General features: G+C 42.1%; 1 protein-coding gene across 2 annotated transcripts; it reads right to left on the bottom strand.

Moving 5' to 3' along the window:
• Window positions 1-52: 52 nt before the first annotated feature.
• Window positions 53-22,120, bottom strand: arhgap18 (Rho GTPase activating protein 18). 2 transcript variants are annotated; one of them, XM_084149007.1, is made up of 15 exons: window positions 21,914-22,120; window positions 16,850-17,052; window positions 15,164-15,399; window positions 14,771-14,828; window positions 13,814-13,980; window positions 12,990-13,155; window positions 12,761-12,852; window positions 12,495-12,572; window positions 9,686-9,845; window positions 9,440-9,522; window positions 9,133-9,339; window positions 6,163-6,309; window positions 5,562-5,689; window positions 3,779-3,834; window positions 53-1,562 (listed from the first exon to the last, which is right to left on the bottom strand). In XM_084149007.1, the coding sequence occupies exons 1-15, from the start codon at window positions 22,030-22,032 to the stop codon at window positions 1,471-1,473; spliced, it is 1,992 nt and encodes a 663-aa protein (XP_084005133.1). In that variant the 5' UTR covers window positions 22,033-22,120; the 3' UTR covers window positions 53-1,470. The 2 variants fall into 2 exon arrangements, with proteins under 2 accessions (XP_084005133.1, XP_084005134.1); XM_084149008.1 differs by lacking the exon at window positions 21,914-22,120 and having other exon boundaries at window positions 16,860-16,912.
• Window positions 22,121-22,881: the final 761 nt, after the last annotated feature.

Raw genomic sequence — 22,881 nt, 5'->3', positions numbered from 1 at the left:
ATTTATTATGTCTGTTGCACTATACCAAATAAGCGCACACACACCAAAAAGGCGCAATTACACATTTATTTACAAAATGTTTAGTGGTCATTTTAGAAGCCGTAGAACATACAGTATACAACAACAAAAGGGACATCTTTCAACAGTCATATTTACAATATAAAGCACAACATAAGGGCAGGGAGAGGGTATAAAAATCACATTGTTTAGCACAGTTCATACAGCACAGTCATATCTGTAGTTATATCATTTTTGCTTTCTAAATTGAAATGTTTGGACATACACATTAAATTATTTTAAACTGTTCCCTCCATTGAAAGTATCTTTTGAGAACCACACGTTAATGTTATTAGGAAGTGACCTGAAATGCTAGCTTAGGACCACAGCTTGAGAACTGACACTACCAAACACATTTAAATAATGTATTTAACGTTATCTCTTTGATTGGCTGTCTCTTTCACTGGTCATATTCTGTCTACATGGTCAACATGAAACGGACAGAAGTCACAGTGGAGAGGTATTGCTCAGAGGGACCCCACAGATAAGTGCCTAATAGCAAACTGGGGCTAGAATACCCTCTTTGAGAACTAAGGAGTGTTATATCTGTAAACCACTTCAGCTCACCCTACATTATGATTTGGCAGTGAATATAAAGAAGTAACAGGGAAGAATTGTTTTGATATATCATTCAATATCACAAAATTAGTAACCGTCTATTTATCTGCATTAAGCACTGACATTGCTGATTACAGACATCGCTGGACAGTATTTGGGTAAAATGGAACGAGTCAATGAATATAACCATTACAAAGAACTACAGTAAAACACAAATTTAGTTAGGGGAGGCACGCATATTACATGTTGATGATCTTACAATGGAGAATGAGCTACAGAGTACAGCAAATCATATTAGTGGTTCAATTAGATCTTGCATGTCTATCATTGAATGTAAAAACAATGTTGTCTGACAAACTTGTCATTTTTATAGCAACCCATTATAATACTACTGTTTCTTTGGTTTTTGGCCATTTACTGTATTGATCATTACGATCAACTAATCCAGTACCTTGATGGTATAGTAAATTGCCCTTATCATCAACACACAGACCTATCACAGATTATTGTTCAGTGGCTCTCCTCAGTCACAATTGTCCAACTCCTCATGCGTTGACAGTTGGACTTCCAGTAGCATACATGTCAATCAGTTAGTACCCTATACACATGTGGACCTAACACATCACAGGGCATCCATTTCAGAGGAAGAGCCCTCATCTGCATAAACTCTACTCTAAACTACAGCCCTACAAAGGACAACAACATTAACACTGTAATACCTGTCTTGGGTCCAGTGGTCATTAGCATGTCATGGTGAAGTGGATATACATTAGCTGAAGTTTCCCTTTTCTCTTGCGGTACCCCCGTCCGTTCTCCTTTAAGACATTGCTGGCAGGGTGTGAGCATTCAGATATCCTATCTCTGGATGCACTTGATGAACCACTCTGCACTGGGGTTGAGCTCCAACAGGTCTTTCATATAGGTCTCCTCATCCAGGCAGCGCTCCTCTGTTCAGGAACAACACACAGCAAAGAACTAATCGGATACTGTCTGACATACAGATGTAGGATCTTAATTTGATCACCCTGTTGCACGAGAACTTTCCTGCATTGCAGGAAATTCAAAACTTGTAGTGTATTTGAGGTTTAAAAAAGGCTTCTGACGTTTGTAATTTCTACTTTGACATTTCTGATTTGATTTTCCCTGTATCATCCCCTACAAAAATGTCCACTAATTATAATACACATAATAATTCACATTTCCTGTTGCTGCAGGATATTTTTCCTGCTGTAGCAAACTGGCTCAAATTAAGATCCTACATCTATTGGGAAGGTGACGCTCTGCTGGGATTTGAACCATGTCCTTAAAACATCTTTAAAATGACTTACTGTATGGTACTACTTTGAATTTACAGCAGAATATGGTCTGAATACACAGTCTACTGTAGGATGTTGACATTTTGCTTTATGTTCTTTTTTTTTTTTTTACAGATAATACCATGTAATAGAGTCATTATTTTTGAGAAACTATAAATGGCACCTAGGATATACAGTTGAAGTCGGAAGTTTACATACACTTTGGCTGGAGTCATTAAAACTTGTTTTTCAACCCCTCCACAAATTTCTTGTTAACAAACTATTGTTTTGGCAAGTCGGTTAGGACATCTACTTTGTGCATGACAAGTAATTTTTCCAACAATTGTTTACAGACAGATTATTTCACTTATAATTCACTGTATTACAATTCCAGTGGGTCAGAAGTTTACATACACTAAGTTGACTGTGCCTTTAAACAGCTTGGAAAATTCCAGAAAATTATGTCATGGCTTTCTGATAGGCTAATTGACATCATTTGAGTCAATTGGAGGTGTACCTGTGGATGTCTTTCAAGGCCTACCTTCAAACTCAGTGCCTCTTTGCTTGACATCATGGGAAAATCAAAATAAATCAGCCAAGACCTCAGAAAAAAGATTGTAGACCTCCACAAGTCTGGTTCATCCTTGGGAGCAATTTCCAAATGCCTGAAGGTACCACGTACATCTGTACAAACAATAGTATGCAAGTATAAACACCATGGGACCACGCAGCCATCATACCGCTCAGGAAGGAGACGCTTTCTGTCTCCTAGAGATGAACGTACTTTGGTGCAAAAAGTGCAAATCAATCCCAGAACAACAGCAAAGGACCTTGTGAAGATGCTGGAGGAAACAGGTAACAAAAATATCTAAATCCACAGTAAAACGAGTCCTATATCGACATAACCTGAAAGGCCACTCAGCAAGGAAGAAGCCACTGCTCCAAAACCGCCATAAAAAAGCCAGACTACGGTTTGCAACTGCACATGGGGACAAAGATCGTACTTTTTGGAGAAATGTCCTCTGGTCTGATTAAACAAAAATATAACTTTTTGGCCATAATGACCATCGTTATGTTTGGAGGAAAAAGGGGAATGCTTACAAGCCGAAGAACACCATCCCAACCGTGAAGCAAGGGGGTGGCAGCATCATGTAGTGGGGATGCTTTGCTGCAGGAGGGACTGGTGCACTTCACAAAATAGATGGCATCATGAGGAAGGAAAATTATGTGGAAGCAACATCTCAAGACATCAGTCAGGAAGTTAAAGCTTGGTCGCAAATGGGTCTTCCAAATGGACAATGACCCAAGCATACTTCCAAAGTTGTGGCAAAATGGCTTAAGGCCAACAAAGTCAAGGTATTGGAGTGGCCATCACAAGGCCCTGACCTCAATCCTATAGAACATTTGTGGGCAGAACTGAAAAAGCGTGTGCGAGCAAGGAGGCCTACAAACCTGACTCAGTTACACCAGCTCTGTCAGAAGGAATGGGCCAAAATTCACCCAACGTATTGTGGGAAGCTTGTGGAAGGCTACCTGAAACGTTTGACCCAAGTTAAACAATTTAAAGGCAATGCTACAAAATACTAATTGAGTGTATGTAAACTTCTGACCCACTGGGAATGTGATGAAAGAAATAAAAGCTGAAATAAATCATTCTCTCTACTATTATTCTGACATTTCACATTCTTAAAATAAAGTGGTGATCCTAACTGACCTAAGACAAGGCATTTTTACTAGGATTAAATGTCAGGAATTGTGAAAAACTGAGTTAAAATGTATTTGGCTAAGGTGTATGTAAACTTCCGACTTCAACTGTATGAGATGGTTTGTGTGTTAAATGACTTTGTACGCCACTGTGCAATACTTACGGATATTCCCTCCTATTTCATAAAGGCACAGATCTTCTCTCTTCACAGACACAGAGCTAGAACACACACACACAGACAACATACTGAGGGGTAAACAAAAACCCATGTTACAAATAGAGTAACATTCCAAAACAGTTGAGTTTTATACTTCCCTACAAAGGCAAAACGCACTTTTGGTCAAAATCCAGTTAAGATTGAAATCAGGCTTTGTAGTATCTGTTTTATCTTGTGACTAAGTGTTCTGGTTCAATTATGTTCAGTTTCAGAGAAAATGGAGTATGAAATTTGCAGTAACTACAAAATCCAAGTAGAAACCAAGGCAAACAGCAGTTACTGCACTTGTTTTGACTGCAAACAGCAGTAAGTACGCAAACAGGGAAACTGAGAAAAATGGCTTTAAAGTTTATTTGCTGTCCAGCCAAATATATTGTAGGTAGATAAGTGATAATGCACTGATGTATTATCTTATTATTAAGTAATTTTTTCTACATATCAACCATGACCACTGATTTGACCTATGACCCAAGTCAAATAAATGACCATACAAAGTCAAACAGGAAAAACAACAAGAAAGTTGGATAAACATATTTAGATTGTAGATACTGCACTTTGCCTTTGCATTACCCATATAGTTGTTTAAGGTCATACAAAGGCAGAGTGCAGTATCTGCATTTTAGGGGTCATACAGTGGGCTCCAAAAGTACTGGAACAGTGACCCATTTGTTGTTGTTTTGGCTCTGTACTCCAACACTTTGGATTTGAAATGATACAATGACTATGAGGTTAAAGTGTAGACTGTCAGTTTTAATTTGAGGGTATTTTCATCCATATCGCATGAACCGTTTAGAAATACATTTTAGGGGACCAAAAGTATTGTGACAAATGTCATACACCCCCCCCCCAAAAAAAATATGCAAACTTCCCCTGTTACTGTAATGATGAGAGGTTAGCATGTCTTGGGGGGTATGATATTTGTGCATCTGTAACTTTCTCACGATTCATTCAGGATTATCCGTAATCATGGTAGCATCCACATACATGTAGAAGTGTTGAGAAACATATTCTATTCTTATTTACAATAAAAGTGACTCCAAAATGACACAATACATTATTTACCATTCACTTCTATTGGGCACAAAATAATCTGAAACCCAACCAAAACAAACAGCAAATGCATCCAACAAATGTGTAGTCAGAAGCTTGATATAGTCATTGCGTGCTACCAAATACTTAACTTTTTACTACTTTAATACACGTGAATTTGTCCCAATACTTTTGGTCCCCTAAAATGGGGGGGACTATGTCAAAAAGTGCAGTAATTTCTAAACGGTTAACCAGATATGGATAAAGATACCCTCAAATTAAAGCTCACAGTCTGCACTTTAACCTCGTAGTCATCGTATCATTTAAAATCCAAAGTGCTGGAGTACAGAGCCAAAACAACAACAAATGTGTCACTGTCCCAATACCTTTGGAGCCCACTGTCGAAATCATGAATCAGCATCGTTTTGCCTTTGTAGGGCAGCATACAGATACAGAGAAATCAGAGCCATGCCGTGCAGTGTCACTCAGCTGAGCAGGAATAACAGTTCCCATAGGCTGCTCAGTTACAACACAAACAGGGTGTAAATGTCTCTGTAGTGTAACTTAACTGCACTCAGAATGCCCTGTGTGAGGGAGTGGGCTGAGAGTTATCATTATGTGGCTGCAAGCCTTTGGTGTGTGACAGGATGACAATAGTGCCCCTGGGAGGACAGGGGGGAGGGAGGGGTGTTGTTCTCACCTGTCCTGGCTGAGGAAGCGGCTGAGGACATCAGATGCCTGCAACTCTTCAGTCAGCTGGACAGCCATGGAGACCTTAGAGAACTGAGGGGCCTGGACCCTGATGAAGCCCTGAGAACTACTGTCCACCTGCATGGGGAAAGACAACACAGACATGTCTCAGCTAACCATCATAATACTATAGTGTCGCTACTGTACTCAATACTACACTAATACAAACTGTACATCAGCTATACTTTTATACAAAATATCAAGCATTTATTGAAAATTGCCTTATATAATGCAATTTCTTAATGAATCCATATTATCCATTATGCAATTTCTTCATTATTAAGTCATTTTTCAAACAATAAAAAAACGGAGTTGCAGTTCTACATATATCCACTAGGTGTCACAGGGGAGCCACTTCCTCTTTCATCAGTTGAAACAGGAAGCGCAGAAGGCATTTGAGTCATTCACATATTCTCCTCTTGATTCATTCAACAGCATGGGTGTTCCCCTCAGCTATAACTGCTTTTCAGTACGGTCGCAGAGCCAATTGGATTTCCATATACAGGTGCTACAGACAGACAGACGCCTTTGTCTGCTACTGCTGCCCTCACCTCGGAGAGGGGTTTCTCCTGTTTCTCTGGTTTCTCTCGCTCATAGGCCATCTTCTTTAGGAGTTTCATCATGGCGCGGTCTTTACTCATTTTCTTCTGGTTCTCCGTGTTTTGTTTTCTGACTTGATTCATTATGAATTTAGGAATCTGAAGTGAAAAATGTATGATAAAATTACACATTTTGACATTGAAGAGCCATACCAATTACGTACAGTAGGCCTATACATAAAGTACAAAATTGTGCGTAAACCATGCGTGGGATCATTTCCACGCAAAGTGTGAGATGTATCAATATATATAACATTTGCTTGACCATGCGTACGCATAGTGCCAAGTGGTAGAATAAGGAAACTATTTGTCAAGCATAGAATGGGGAAAATACATGTTGAAAATGTCTGAAATTATGAGAGTAATAAATAAATCATTTTCGATGTCATTGTATTTCCATTGTGAATTCATGCAACATATCTTGACAGGCATATCATTTCACCACATCAGTGCATTTGTTACGATAATAGTCCATATAAAGTACAGTCATTTGTTAAATTATAGGCAAAAAGTGAAAGTTAAACCATTGTTGAAATGCTATAAAAGACTATGGGAAATCGAATGATAGGCTTATCTTGCTCTGTTGAAGGATTTGGCAAACACTGCATTTCGCAGAGTGCACGTTTTTACAGACAGGTGGGACTCTTTTTTTCTCCAGAAAGTACAGATTGGCTCATCAGATATCGTTTCCCAAACAAATCTTATAGGATTTTTGTTAGGATTTAAGACACATGCCATTCCGATGCACATCCAACAGTGGAGGCTGCTGAGGGGAGAACGACTCCTAATAATGGCTGGAATGGAGTAAATGGAATGGTATCAAAAACATGGTTTTCATGTGTTTGATTCCATTCACTTCATTCCATCCATTATACTCCATTCCAGCCATTAGTATGAGCCGTCCTCCCCTCAGCAGCCTCCACTGACATCCAAGTGCTATCCACCCTCGGGTTTTTGGCAACGGGCACTTTTCAGCGGGAGCTTGCCGATCGGATTCTCGCATCCCTCGATGAGCCAATGTTTTGGATGCAATCATACGCAAAACGAACTGTAACATACAATTTCCATAAATCATCGCACAACAGGTTGAAGTCAAGAGGGGTTTCTTTGCCATCAATTGGTTCCCAAATACGAACAGAGCAATAGACGGCACCCACGTCACCATAAAAGCACCATCCCAAAACGAGTTCAACTACGGGAACAGAAAAGGCTTCCACTTTTAATGTGCAGGGGATAGGTTATGTGATGCGCAAAAGACGCTGCTGAATGTGGTGGCCAGGTGGCACGCACGACTCGTTCATTTTGCAGAACAGTAATGTTGGCCTATACGCCTTCAGGAAGGAATTGTTGAGGATGAATGGCTTATTGGTGAGTGTTGCGTACTCATTGGAAGTACACTACCGGTCAAAAGTTTGGACACACCTACTCATTCAAGGGTTTTTCTTTATTTTTACAGAACTTTGAAAGTTTCTTCAAGTGCAGTCGCAAAAACTATCAAGCACTATGATGAAACTGGCTCTCATGCGGACTGCCACAGGAATGGTAGACCCAGAGTTACCTCTGCTGCAGAGGATAAGTTAATTAGAGTTACCAGCCTCAGAAATTGCAGCCCAAATAAAAGCTTCAAAGAGTTCAAGACACAGACACATCTCAACATCAACTGTTCAGAGTGGAGTGTGTGAAATCAGGCCTTCATGGTCGAATTGCTGCAAAGAAACCACTACCAAAGGACACCAATAAGAAGAAGAAACCTGTTTGGGCCAAGAAACATGAGCAATGGACATTAGACCAGTGGAAATTTGTCCTTTGGTCTGGAGTTCAAATTGGAGATTTTGGGTTCCAACCGCCGTGTCTTTGTGAGACGCGGTGTGGGTGAACGGATGATCTCCGCATGTGTAGTGTGTAGTTCCCACCGTAAAGCACGGAGGAGGAGGTGTTATGGTGTAGGGGTGCTTTGCTGGTGACACTGTCTGTGATTTATTTAGAATTCAAGGCACACTTAACCAGCATGACTACCCCATCTGGTTTGGGCTTAGTGGGACTATCATTTGTTTTTCAACAGGACAATGACCCAACACACCTCCAGGCTGTGTAAGGGCTATTTTACCAAGAATGAGAGTGATGGAGTGCTGCATCAGATGACCTGGCCTCCACAATCCCCCAACCTCAACCCAATTGAGATGGTTTGGGATGAGTCGGACGGCAGAGTGAAGGAAAAGCAGCCAACAAGTGCTCAGCATTTGTGGGAACTCCTTCAAGACTCTTGGAAAAGCATTCCAGGTGAAGCTGGTTGAGAGAATGCCAAGAGTGTGCAAAGCTGTCATCAAGGCAGAGGGTGACTATTTGAAGGATCTCAAATATAAAATATATTTTGATTTGTTCAACACGTTTTTGGTTACTACATGATTCCATATGTGTTATTTAATAGTATTTATGTCTTCACTATTATTCTACAATGTAGAGAATAGTAAAAAAATAAAGAAAAACCCTTGAATGAGTAGGTGTATCCAAACTTTTGACTGGTACAAATAACACCTTTTGGTTGTACTTTATCTCTGACACTCGCACCTCTATTTGTTCTCTGAAAATATATATTTTTCTTAGCTTTTTTGGTTGCGACATTGTATTTCATGGTACGGCGCTGTATAATCCCCACAGGCTTTATGATTTTGACCATATGTGGTTAATTATGGGTGTTTAAAAATGCAAATAGCCAAGGTCATGCACAAGCACTGAGGCTGAGAACAATTGGTATTTATCAACGGTTATCTCCTACCAGTGTGTGTATATGATGCTTGTAGGGTTGTTTGTTAAATCATACTTTTTCTATAGGTACGAACATTCAAAACTCTGTTCGTAAGTAGTATTTTAGAATAATTTCTACACAATATTGATAAATGAGGCCCCATGACTTGAGCCTACCGTCCAGAGCAGGTTTTGGTATCTGATGAGTAGTCGGACGATGTTGGCGGTCTCTGTGGCCAGGGAAAATTCCTGTTGCTCACTGATCTTGTTGCGGAAGCCTTTAAACATGAAGATGTTTGGAGCCATCACCACGGCAACGTTGTTCAAGGTCATCTTGTTCTGCTCTTTGTGGTCTATGACCCTCTGAAAGAACTCCATCAGCGCCTGAAACCACCATAAGATACATTACAATGTGTCCAACAGACAACATGAGACTGTACTGTATTGGCTAGAGAACTAGCACAGAGAAAGTAGATATATCTACCTTTAGTGTATCACGGCTGGACTCTGGAAGCAGCAGGACCAGCAAGTTGAGAGCCTGCAGCTGCTGCTTCTTAGTGGGCAGTTCTGTGAGTAAGGCAAGCAAACAAATCACAACGGATTGGTTTACTAATCCATAAGTCAACATAAGACAAAACTCAAACAGAATCGAGATACAATTCTAAATGAGTATACATACAGTGCACCATAGTGAGAAAAAGTGTGGTTCATAATGTATAGGGGGACTGACTAAGCACTGCGATGAATGCGCTGAGGTACTCCACAGTGAGCAGTGGGTGAGGCAGCTCCCTGATGAAGAGCTTGAGCAGGCTGGCTGCATCGTGCTGCTTCAGACTCTCCCATGGGAACAGACCCTCGTAGAACTTCCCCTCCAGCTCCACACACACTGCCTGCCAGCCAGACACATAGGTCACATGTTAACACACACACACACACATACTCTCCCTCTCACACACACACAGTCTTGTACAATTAACCTTGTGGGGACACACAATTCAGTCCCATTAAAAATCCTATTTTTGACCCTTAACCCTAAACCTAACCCTAACCCCTAACCCTAAAACTAACCCTAGCTCCTAACCCTAACCCTAAACCTAATTCTAACCCTAACACTAATTCTAACCTTTACCGTAAAGCCCCTAGAAATAGCATTTGACCTTGTGGGGACCAACAAAATGTCCCCAGTTGGTCAAATGTTTGTTTGTTTACTATTCTTGTGGGGAAGTATAGTTAAACACGTCACACACACACACACACACACACACACACACACACACACACACACACACTGGAGGCTTCATCATCCTACAGTACAACACTCATGATACCTTCCACATGCATAATGGTGCCGGAGGGGATGGCTGCCGTTTTACAGGCTCCTAACCAACTGTGCTATTTTGTTAGTTTTTTCGCGTTGTTTGTAACTTATTATTTTACTTATTGTGTACATAATGTTGCTGCTACCGTCTCTTATGACCGAAAAAAAACTTCTGTACATCAGAACAGCGATTACTCACCTCGCACTGGACAAAGATTTTTTCTTTAACGTGTCTGACACGAAGGATTTACTGCTTTCTCGGGAACGGGCCCAAAACCCTGTCATTTGCGTGAAGAAAATACAGAGAAAAAGGGGGCGGAGGTCGGGCTGCCTTCTGAGAATTCATAGGCGAGTGAGTAAACTTCCACTACCATCCGTTCTATTGGCCAACGTGCAATCATTGCAAAACAAAATGGATGATCTACGATCAAGAATATCCTAACATAATATTTGATGTTTCACTGAGTCGTGGATTAATGAGTTTTTCCATGCATTGGCAGGACAGAGAAGCTACGTCTGGTAAAATGAGGGGCGGGGGTGTGTGTCTATTAGTCAGTAACAGCTGGTGCGCGATATCTAATATTAAAGAAGTCTCGAGGTATTGCTCGCCTGAGGTAGAGTACCTTATGAGCATGCGCGGACCAACTGGCAAGTGTCTTCACTGACATTTTCAACCTCTCCCTGACCGAGTCTGTAATACCTACATGTTTCAAGCAGACCACCATAGTCCCTGTGCCCAAGGAAGCGAAGGTAACCTGCCTAAATTATTACCGCCCCGTAGCACTCATGTCGGTAGCCATGAAGTGCTTTGAAATGCTAGTCATGGCTCACATCAACAGCATCATCACAGATACCCGAGACCCACTCCAATTCGCATATCACCCCAACAGATCCACAGATGACGCAATCTCAATCGCAATCCACACTGCCCTTTCCCACCTGGACAAAAGGAGCACCTATGTGAGAATGCTGTTCATTGACGACAGCTAAGCATTCAACACCATAGTGCCCACAAAGCTCATCACTAAACTAAGGACCCTGGGACTAAACACCTATCTCTGCAACTGGATCCTGGACTTCCTGACGGGTTGCCCCCAGGTGCTAAGGGTAGGCAACAACACGTCTGCCACGCTTATCCTCACCACTGGGGCCCCTCAGGGGTGCTTGCTTAGTCCCCTCCTGTACTCCCTGTTCACCCACAACTGCGTGACCAAACACGACTCCAACACCATCATTAAGTTTGCTGACGACACAACAGTGGTAGGCCTGATCACTGACAATGATGAGACAGCCTATAGGGAGGAGGTGAGAGACCTGGCAGTGTGGTGCCAGGACAACAACCTCTCCCTCAATGTGAGCAAGACAAAGGAGCTGATCGTGGACTACACAATCAGAACAGAAAGTTCTACAGCTGCACCATCGAGAGCATCCTGACCGGTTGCATCACCGCCTGGTATGGCAACTGCTCGACATCTGACCATAAGGCGCTACAGATGGTAGTGCGTACGGCCCAGTACATCACTGGGGCCAAGCTTCCTGCCATCCAGGACCTATATACTAGGCAGTGTCAGAGGAAAACCCAAAAAATTGTCAAAGACTCCAGTCACCCAAGTAACAGATTGTTCTCTCTGCTACCACACGGAAAGCGGTACCGGAGCGCAAAGTCTAGGACCAAAAGGCTCCTTAACAGCTTAAGACTGCTGAATAATTAATCAAATGGCCACCCGGACTATTTACATTGAGGACGACCCCCCCCCATTTGTTTTTACACTGCTGCTACCCGCTATTATCTATGTATAGTCACTTTACCCCTACCTACATGTACACATTTCCTCGACTAACCTGTACCCCCGCACATTGACTCGGTACCGGTACCCCCTGTATATAGCCTCGTTATTGTTATTTTATTGTGTTACTTTTTATTATTTTTTACTTTAGTTTATTTGGTAAATATTTTCTTAACTCTTTCTTGAACTGCATTGTTGGTTAAGGGCTTGTAAGTAAGCATTTCATGGTAAGGTCTACACCTGTTGTATTCGGCGCATGTGACAAATAAAGTTTGATTTGATTTTGACAGTCTGTCACCACACTAACATTTCCATTAGCCAAATTCTTATTTCCCTACAGCTACAGTACATTAAGCTGTTGTCACAGCATGCAAATCCTTCCCCAGACATTGAATAAAGCAGGACTACATCTATCAACAATGATGAACAATGACCTTGACTCTTGTGGCTGCTCCGGGTATCCGTAGAAGCCCCTCTGTGTCCAGACCCTCCTCCTCTATGTGAGAGATGAGCTGGAAACAATAGAACACTCTTATAAGCTTTAACCACCAAATCAACAACACATATGACAATACCATCACCCCTACAGCAACCTGCAGAGATTTCTACTGCAGAGCACACATTCAGACGTACTGTGTGATTAAAGTGAACCAGGATCAGTGAACCACTGACTGTGTTAATGAGAGGTTGTGCTGCTCACCCTCTGCAGTATGATTGGCACCTTGGTCCCTGGCTGTCTCCTCTGGTCCTGTTCCAATAGGGTGGCCAGGGGAACTCCAAACAGGCCAGACTCTAGAACACAAACACAAGAACAAATTATTTCATCAGAGCTTGATGGGATAGTCAATGGGACAGTCATCAGGGCTCTTACACACATATACTGTTATACAGTTGTGTTCCATGCTAACAGTTGTAACATACTGGCTTACCTTTGACCTTGAGTTTGACTGCTTTGTGGGCCTTGAGGTCGATGCCTGCCGTGTCAAACAGAGCGGTCATCTCTATCAGCACCAGGCGGTGCACCTTCTTCATGTCCTGAGGGGACAGGTCCCCAGCCTTGGTCAGCCCTGTCTTGTCTCTCCTTAACTTGAAGTTCTGTCATACAGAGAAGCACAGGTTACATTAGCAGTTAGCAAAACTGGGTTGTATTCATTAGTGCACACCGTAGCAAAACATTTTGCAATGGAAGATGAAAACAAGCGTTTCTTATTGGACAAGGTCAGATGGACACTGTTTGGACATTGTTTGGAGTATCTGTGGTTATACTTGAGTGTCACCACCAGGTGGGCCTAGAACAAGAGACAGAACTCCGAAACACCAGTAGGCTAGTACAGTTTCGACTGTGAAATGTATTATGACACAAAAACTCTATTTAAAGGTTTTGATTGATAATGTTCTCTTCTGTGCAAATGACATCATTCAATGTCATATAACTTACATTTGTACACAATCAGTAGGCCTACAATAACGCTGTAAATGATGGCCTATATAAATATAAAATCATAATTTAGTCAATCATTGCTGATGTAGGCTAAGTAAACACAGAAACATATTTCACTCCATAAACACTACAGGGCAAAGTTCCTGCTTCTGCCAAAAAACATACAAATATTTGAAATCTTTTGTCCCAAACTGGCCCATGGGATCCTGCTATGTTGACGAGTGACACTTCCTGTTTTGGCATGTAAACTTTGCTCCAGCTGAGCGACTCAGTCAATCTGTGTGGTGGTGTTAATGTTTAAAGGGTACTCACAGGTAGCTTGTCATCTGCGTCTGTCAGCGCCTCACCACTGCCCTTTGATCCCTCCTTATAGCTGAGGGCCTGATCAGAGAAGGACACCTCTAGGTTGATGTCTGTCTCAGGTTCAGACACACGCTGCTCAGCAGGGCCTGCCCCGTTCCCCAGCCCCGTCGCTTGACCTGTACACACACACACACACACACACACACACACACACACACACACACACACACACACACACACACATCAGGAGTTATTATTGGGACACATTAAAAGCTAGACCAACAGCACAGTAAGGAAGGGAGAAGAACTAGAAGCTGATAGTGAGACAAGAGATTACATGATGAATTATGAATTAGATGTGTGAAAGTCCACAGATGGGACAAAGTCTTTAGTCAGCAGTGGGGAGCTGGGGAGATTAGAACTAGGTGGTGGTGACTGTGCTGCCCACTGAAGGGACACTAAGGGACAACGACTAGTCCTGTGGCAGTCAACAGCCAGAGAGCCAGTCTGCCCTCCGTGACCCATGTCAGACAGACATGTAAGGCCTTGGCTCTGACACCAGGACACATAACTGCAGTGCCTCCCTGCCATCTCCACTAATAGGAATAGCAGGCATGTGTATAATGGAAGATAGGGAGCAGATTCCTGACAGCCTTCATGTTAAGGTCAGAGGGGTGGCGGGAACAGACGGAGAGAGGCAATGTCCCTGCTTCCTGTGTGTGTGTGTGTGCTGCTGAGTTATCTTCTCAACTCAGCAGCTCTTCCGTAGAATCTTCACTTCTGCTTCCTGTGATCATGAACCATTTCAGGAAATCTACAGTATCACATAAAAGCAACAATGCAGTGTATAGAAATACCAGTTCATTTGTGTGGCAGATTGTTAAGTGATGAGTCAGTGATGTTTTCTATAGGTATAGACCAACATGACCAGACACATATTTAGTGAGTAGAACTTGTGGTACATACCATCTGTCGTAATATCCTTTATTCTATTTTCACTTCTCTCTGGTGACTTTGCTTCATCCTCCAGTAACATAACACAGAACAAAAAAAGGCTCTCATCACAATTCAATATAGCTTATTTTGATCAATTCATGAATCAAACAACTAAGCATAACTGCTGATATTGTAGAAAGTCGTTATATTTTTTGCACCAATTGTGAGTGCAAGACCTTCATTTGCATAATATTAAGATATTCAGTTACGTATTACTTCACCTCCAGGTGTCCATTAACAGACATTGTGATTAGTAATTATGTTAACTAACTACGGTAAACAAGTCACTGGGTTTGTTCTGTAGCGAGGCATCTCAGGCATGACTGATTTTTGGGGTGTTAACGGGACCGGTGGCAGGCTGACCTTTGACTCCGGCGTGCCTGGGAGTTTGAAGATGTCTCTGACGTCAGGTACTTGGTGCTGCTTGTTCCTCTTCCTGAGGGTCTGCTGTAGCTTCTCAACACGTTTCTCCACGGTGGCGGCCTGGGTGCGCGTCAGCGTGGACAACAGCCCCATCATTTCCTCGGGGTCCGATGCAGACTCGTCAAACAGAGTGGCCAGCCCTGCCTCCATCAGCCATGCCTCCTCCTGTTCCCCCTCTACAGACAGACAAGTTGAGTGTTATGAGTTGATGATGCACCAAAAGAGCAGTAGTATGTTAATGGTAAAGACATGGGTGTAGGCCTGAAGACTAGTGAGAGGACACAGCAATGTATTGAATAATAAAGGAACAAACAAGTAATTCATAGATTATTACTGTGCAATTACTATTATATTATGCAATTTTTCTGTACTGAGGTGTGGGAATAGAGAAAGACATGAAACAGGGAAGGATCTCCCTCCTACCCCCTTAACACCAACCATCTTGTTATAGAAAAGAACAGAAACAAAAGGAAGTTCCTGCTTTACGTTCTCCAGACAAAACAATGAATGTCAACCTAATAAACAATATACTTCTGCAGTGCTATTTATAGGCATTTCCTGATCCTGTAGGATCAAGCAAGGCTATTGTCTTTTGTGGATGAAAGAAAATAAATCATTATGTGGTGGTATTGCAAAACAACATGTGCTGGACAACAGACCAGACTATCCCAGTCAGCTCTACTGTATGTACTGAACAAAAGTATATAAACGCAACATGCAACAATTTCAACGATTTTACTTTATTATAGTTCATATAAGGAAATCTGTCAATTGAAATAAATAAATTAGGCCCTAATCACAGGGGCGCAGCCATGTGGGAGCCAGGCCCAGCCAATCAGAATTTGTTTTTCCCTACAAAAAGGGCTTTATTACAGACAGAAATACTCCTCCGTTTAATCAGCTGTCTGGGTGGCTGGTTTCAGATGATCCCGCCTGTGAAGAAGCCGGATGTGGAGGTCCTGGGCTGGCGTGGTTACGCGTGGTCTGCGGTTGTGAGGCCGGTTGGACGGACTGCCAAATTTTCTAAAACAACTTAGGAGGTGGCTTATGGTAGAGACATTAACATTAAATCATCTGGCAACAGCTCTGGTGGACATTCCTGCAGTCAGCATGCCAATTGCACGCTCACTCAAAACTTGAGATATCTGTGGCATTGTGTTGTGTGACAAAACTGCACATTTTAGAGTGGCCTTTTATTGTCCCCAGCACAATGTGCACCTGTGTAATGATCATGCTGTTTAATCAGCTTATTGATATGCCACACCTGTAAGGTGGATAGATTATCTTGGCAAAGGAGAAATGCTCACTATCAGGGATTTAAACACATTTCTACACCAAATTTGAGAGAAATAAGCTTTTTGTGTGTATGAAACATTTCTGGAATCTTTTATTTCAGCTCATAAAACATGGGACCAACACTTTTCACGTTGCGTTTATATTTTTGTTCAGTATAAAATAATCCTTTCAGACAGTGATCTAGGTAAATCACTAGTCATATAATGTACATGGTGAAATGTTACCCTGAAGCACTAGTTCAACAAAGGGCATATGGTCCTTCCACTATAACAACCTGCATCTCCTCTCTGCTTCCAGAGGACACTCCTGCTATAGAGTAGAGCTCCATACCATCAGGCACCTTAAGCTGCACCTCCTCCTGTGGCTCTGCGTCCCCCTCTCCCTCTCCACTAAGGGTGATGTTCTTCACCTCGGTCCAGTAGTCGTCCATGGCCAGCTCGTCCAGCGAGTCCTGGGAGTTACAGCGGTGGTACGGGGGCTTTCCCGGGACATTTTTGGCCCGGTTCTGGACACTGTAGTGGCCTGTCCTGCGACTGGTGGACAAAGAAGGAGAGAGTATTATGAGTACTATTTCACAGTAATTTTATTAGTGAGTTATAAATACTCCAAGTCATACCATACTAATAATGAGTAAAACTGGGTGGTTGTCTGGTACTAATTTTAGGATGAGTTATAAATACTACAAGTCATACCATACTAATAATGAGTAAAACTGGGTGGTTGTCTGGTACTAAACCAAGTTCTATTTTCCACATAGAACCTGGTTTAGCATGAACATGAAGGGTTAACTCATTTCAGTCAGTCAGTGCAGCAGTTCTGCTTTCCTCTGGCCGAGTCACACTTATAGCACGTCATTCTGTGCAACCCCTGCTGTCAGCTGCTGTTAGCTGGCCACAGCCTAGATCCTTTCATTTATTCCAAAATGCCAAGTTACTAGTTTAAAGATAATGCATGCGTGGGCTTGTGGGCTTGGTGAAGGCTTGGCTTGCTCCAGATAGGCTTCGCCATGCGAGTGAACCCAGGGAAAGCACAAAGAGGACTCCTGATGGGCATCAGAGAGCTGCTACACCCCCCTCCCCCTAATAGTTCTGGTGGTTGCACTTAAAGGCCCAGTGCAGCCAAAAATGTGATTTTCCTGTGTTTTATATACATTTCAACACTATGAGGTTGGAATAATACTGTGAAAATTATGATAATGTCCTTTTAGTGTAAAAGCTGTTCGAAAAGACTGCCTGAAATTTCTGCCTGTTTTGGTGGGAGGGAGTTTGGGCCATCCATGGTGACATCACCATGCAGTAAATTAGTGAATAGACCAATAAGAAATAAGAGCTAATTTTGAGTTTTCCCCTCCCCACTCAAACCACTCCCAGACAGTACTAGCAAAATTCTTGCTTGAGAAATTGCTCTTTGCTATGAAGCTATTGTTGATTATTTTTTACCATTTTAGTTAATAACAATCACAGTAAGGTACTTAATTGTTACCCAGAAATGATTTGATATTGAGATTTAAAAAACTTCTGCATTGGACCTTTAAAGGGACACCTAGCGTGGCAAAAATAATTCATGAAACCTCAGCGGTTCCACACTCCCAAATTACTGCTGCTGCTTACGCACTTGATACTAAACACGGTCAATCTTGGTCAAGCCAGGCTAATGTTTTACACATCCAAGGTGACAGAAATAATATCTGATAACCTCAAACTAAAGAGTACAAATGAGCTTCAAAACCAGCTCTATGTGCCTACAGAGTGTTCTTCATGGCTTTGAGGTCTATTTCTCGCAGTGAAGAGTTCCATGGTCATAGACAGGGCAGAATATAAATGAGCTGCAGGCCTATTAGGCCTCACCTGAGGTCTGTGGAGGTTGTAAAATGAGTCAGCCCTCAGCTCCTTCCCAGCCACAGGAAATACACAGGGTATCAGTAACGCCTGACATTTCTGGCCCTGGATAAACAACACCTTTACAAATCGTAAATTCATAGAGGTTGTTGAGGAAATGCTGTCACAAACCAATTGCTGTCTGTTTTCTAGTTAATAGTTCCACAATGTTTGAACAATTCTGGAAGAATCTGAGGGTTGGAAAACATTTTATTTATTCAAACCTTTATGGGGAACAAGCTAAAACACAGCACAAACATTTGGTTTGGAGGGGAATAAGGTGCTAATAAATAGAACAAAGACCAGGGAGTGCAGGGAGAAAGCGGAATGTGTTTCACCATCCCAAGACAGAAATGCAAACACCATCTTCCCCATTAGGAGCACATGCAAGGTTTGATATCAAGAGGACAAGGAAGGAAAGTCAAGTATCCCAGCAATGTACACAGCACCAATGTTACCCCACAGCCAGACCCATTCACATAGAAAGGTCAGCTATCTTGCTGGCTCCAAGAGTGACAAACTGCCAGTGCTCAAGGACAAAAGGGGAAACAACGTAGTCTTTCTCTGCTGTTTAGTGCCTGGTCATTTTGCATACAGACACAAAGGAGAGGGGCCATAGTATACTCTAGATCCATTCATACAGAAGAACTGACAGTGCAGGTCAGGCGGCAGAGGCACAGGTATACTGTACCATCTCGGAGGCTTACTAAACCTTAACCTGAGTGTGCTACTGTGAGGCAAAGTGTGGTGACAACAGGTGTCTAAAATACATAGTGGCACTGTGGCAGAACATGCATGGTTTAGCACCGTAATGGAAACAGGGGATTACACTACTGTCAATCACATGCACTAGCAATCAAGTTTGACTTAACTCCTAATGCACATTCCAAACATCCACTACAGGTAATACAGGGACACATGGGCCCAAGCCGGTTGGTTGCTGTGACAACCCCAGTCATGGAACGTTACTGCTGGGTTTCAGTCTGACTAACCCTCCAATCTCCTGTATAATACTTACTGCCTGAGTACACTCTCAGATGACATGTCATTTCCAGGAGACTGGAGAATATGCTGGGTTTAACACATGTACAAGATGTGGGGGCAGATGCTGTGGTGCCTGGTGAATGGATGCACCATGGCGACAGCTCCAAAGAACTGAGGCCAAAGTTCTGCGGTCATATGGGCCAGCTGGATTGGACAGACTGCATGGGAAAGCCCCCAGTGATGGGTTCTGGGATTTGAGATAGTTTATGTTCCTCTGTGTAGAGAAAATAGGGTAAGAACACTTTTCAAACCCTTCCCTGTTCAAAGAGGCGTGACTGTATTCCTCAGAGACTGCGCCGTGATATGTACTCCTAAAACTGCCTATAACACAAATTATGTTTGTGTTATCAAAATTCTAAAAACGTCAATGTGTTAAATATACTTATTTAGGAAATGTCAAGGACGGAGGGGGACATGACTTTAAAAATAGCAGAGATATTAAAATGTTAAATACATATGACGTTCAAAAGACATTGTTGGCAGTTTAATGATAAAGGATTTAAATAATAATAGGAACACAAGTAAGAATAATCTCTACTGTAAGTGGAAATACATTTTCCAACACCTGGGAACAACAGGAAATGTAAAGAGTGCTGCTGTGCTAATGGAAAAACTATAAAAACACAAACAGCAGCAATAACACTATGATGATAACCTGTGTTGATTCTGTGCATTGACTCCATGTGTTTTCATCATCATCATCATCATGTTAACACTGCTGCAGGTATTTTAAGGTAGGTGGTCCCTGAGTCAATATTATATCTCACTCACAATAAGCTCAGCCACTCACCTGATTCGTTGGAAATCATAACACAGGCTGTTCACTTGGCCTTGACTTGAACCTGTTAACCCTGCTCTTTTGTGATCCTGTGTAGCTCAGTTGGTAGAGCATGGCACTTGCAACGCCAGGGTTGTGGCTTCAATTCCCACGGGGGACCAGTACGAACAAATATGAAAATGTATGCACTCACTACTGTAAGTCACACTGGATAAGAGCATCTGCTAAATGACTAAAATGTAAAATGTTTTGGACATTAGAAACTCAAGTCGGAGTAAACAGCTAACACACTACCGGCTGAGCTTATTGATTGGGTATAACCTGACCCACAACATTATGTAAAGAATACAAAAAGACTTGATCAATTATTAATGAATGCCTATTCTATATAACATCTATACAGTGAAAAAATGTAAGGTCAAAACATGAATGCCTACAACCTAACTTAATAAACACATGCAGGCACAAAGAACCAACACACCCATCTGTATATCACATTCTTTGTACTTGTGTGAACAAACTGTTTCGTTATCAACTCATTAAAAGGGCTGTACTCTGTTCTTTCTATTTGTCTACATGGAATGAATAGTTATCTAATAACTCAATATAAGTGGAAAACAAAAGAGCTGTGGAGAGTAGTCAATTATGTACCACCGGTGACTTGTTCATACAGTAAGACCAAAATGCCTCAGTAAGCTGGTGGCAAAATCTCTCATTATAACAAACATTTAACTGCAGGCTATTATTCCAACAAACTGGACAACATTCATTGACCACAACATGCACCCAGTTAGACTTTTGTTTTATCTTTCTGTTCCCATGCAGAAGCAAGACCAATTGAACTGGCACATGAGACAAACAAGAGAGGTAGGTGCCACATTTGCCACACCATGCCAACTATGGATGGTGCTACTATGGCACAGTAGTACAGACAGACCCCTGTATGTAGTATCCAAAACAGCCTTGGCCGGGCCAGCCCTCTGTAGGGCCACTGGGGACCCTCAGACCCAGCTGGAGAGTGGAGGCACCTGCATTCATGACAGGGCTCATCCACTATAGCTGCAGCCTATAACAGACACTGGCTTTTACAGATGGCCTCTTGAATTGGAAAAACAGCATCATGTTTCAACTGGCTAGTGCTGTCTTCGTGTGTGTGTCCTCACCCTGTAAGCGTGGAGTTTGTTATTTGATAGTGTTTACACTTTCTTAAACATGTGCAGAACAAACAAAGTTTGTGTAAATAAACAGAATATCTATTTTGTGTTAGGGTTTGCTCTCAAGTTCTCTAGCCTAATAAAACGAGGTATTTTTGGACAGTCTAATTTCGGCATAGTGACGTAGTGTAGCCTACATATGAAAAATCACTTATTGACTACTGTAGGCCTACTTCTATGATTTACATATCATATAAACAGTTTCATCCTCATCATTATCATACGCACGCCTGTATTTACACTGCTTGTTTAGTCTAGAACTCATTTAATTTCACACAATGTGTCAACATGGTAACAATGTGTCAACACATTGAAAAGTCAGGGGCGACTTGGGGACTACACTGAGTGTTCTTTCTGTTAGAGGTTACAAACTGGGCAACTGGAAGACCTTTGCACCTTTTCTTAACTATTCACGCGGCAATGTTACAACGTTACTTACAGTAGGGAGTAGGCTATGGCCAATAACAGACTATCCGCTCACCTCAGCGATGAAGACTCGATCTCTTCGGCACTTTTGACACCCGAGGCAGGCGGTAAAACTTCACTATTGCTAAAATATCCGGTCAAGATGACTCCCTTGGCGTCCTGCTGGTGACTCATGTTGCCCGACTCATGCCGTATTATTGTTGAAGTTCGCAGTTAACTTTGAACGTACAGCCTCCAGGAATAGGAGAGCTGTGCTGTGTGTGAGGGGAGTTGTCTCTTTCAATGATCTCACTGCCTCCCCTAACAACATGGGGAGAGTTCGTTTTGCATGACTCGGTGCTCCGGGTGAGTGTACATTTCACTTAAGTACCAATGTAATGGTCTAAAATATACAAACTCTGCGCACAAGGGGCACCGGGCCATGCAAAACAAACTCACACATGGATAATCAACAGATGCCTGAAAGCACCGCCCAGAATGCTGTTGGGCGGTGTAATTTGGGCGGGGTCAGACCTGTAAAACCGTATGAAACATCACTTTCTTTCTTGTCCCAGTCATCTATCTTATCTACGTACTTTATATGGTCCCCCAGCCATTGGCCCCAGCAATACTGATATCCTATCTGGGTCATACATTTGTCAAGTTAAGTAACGTAAAATGTAAAATGTATACACGCATGACTGTACATCTCTTGGGATAAAAGCGTCTGCTAAATGGCATATATTAGGCATAAACCTGAAAACGGCACAATAATGTTTTACTACTCTAATATTCCAAGTTACAGTATATTATAGCTAATCTTTGGCCTATACTGATATGAATCATGATGTATTATGCAGTATAATACACTATAATGATTTATTCCCTGTCATTTCACCTGTACTTTGTGAATTTGAATTAATCATTCTAATCACCATTATGGATCTGAGGTCCTCTGTGACTACTGTCTAGTGATATGGATTCATGGCATTTAAGCCTGCATTACGTTGATCTTATACCTGTGTAGTAACGCGGTAATAACGG

The sequence above is a fragment of the Coregonus lavaretus genome, assembly GCF_964263955.1.
Source record: "Coregonus lavaretus genome assembly, chromosome: 31".
NCBI classification, from domain to species: domain Eukaryota; kingdom Metazoa; phylum Chordata; class Actinopteri; order Salmoniformes; family Salmonidae; genus Coregonus; species Coregonus lavaretus.
This window is presented reverse-complemented; position numbering and strand designations above follow the sequence as displayed.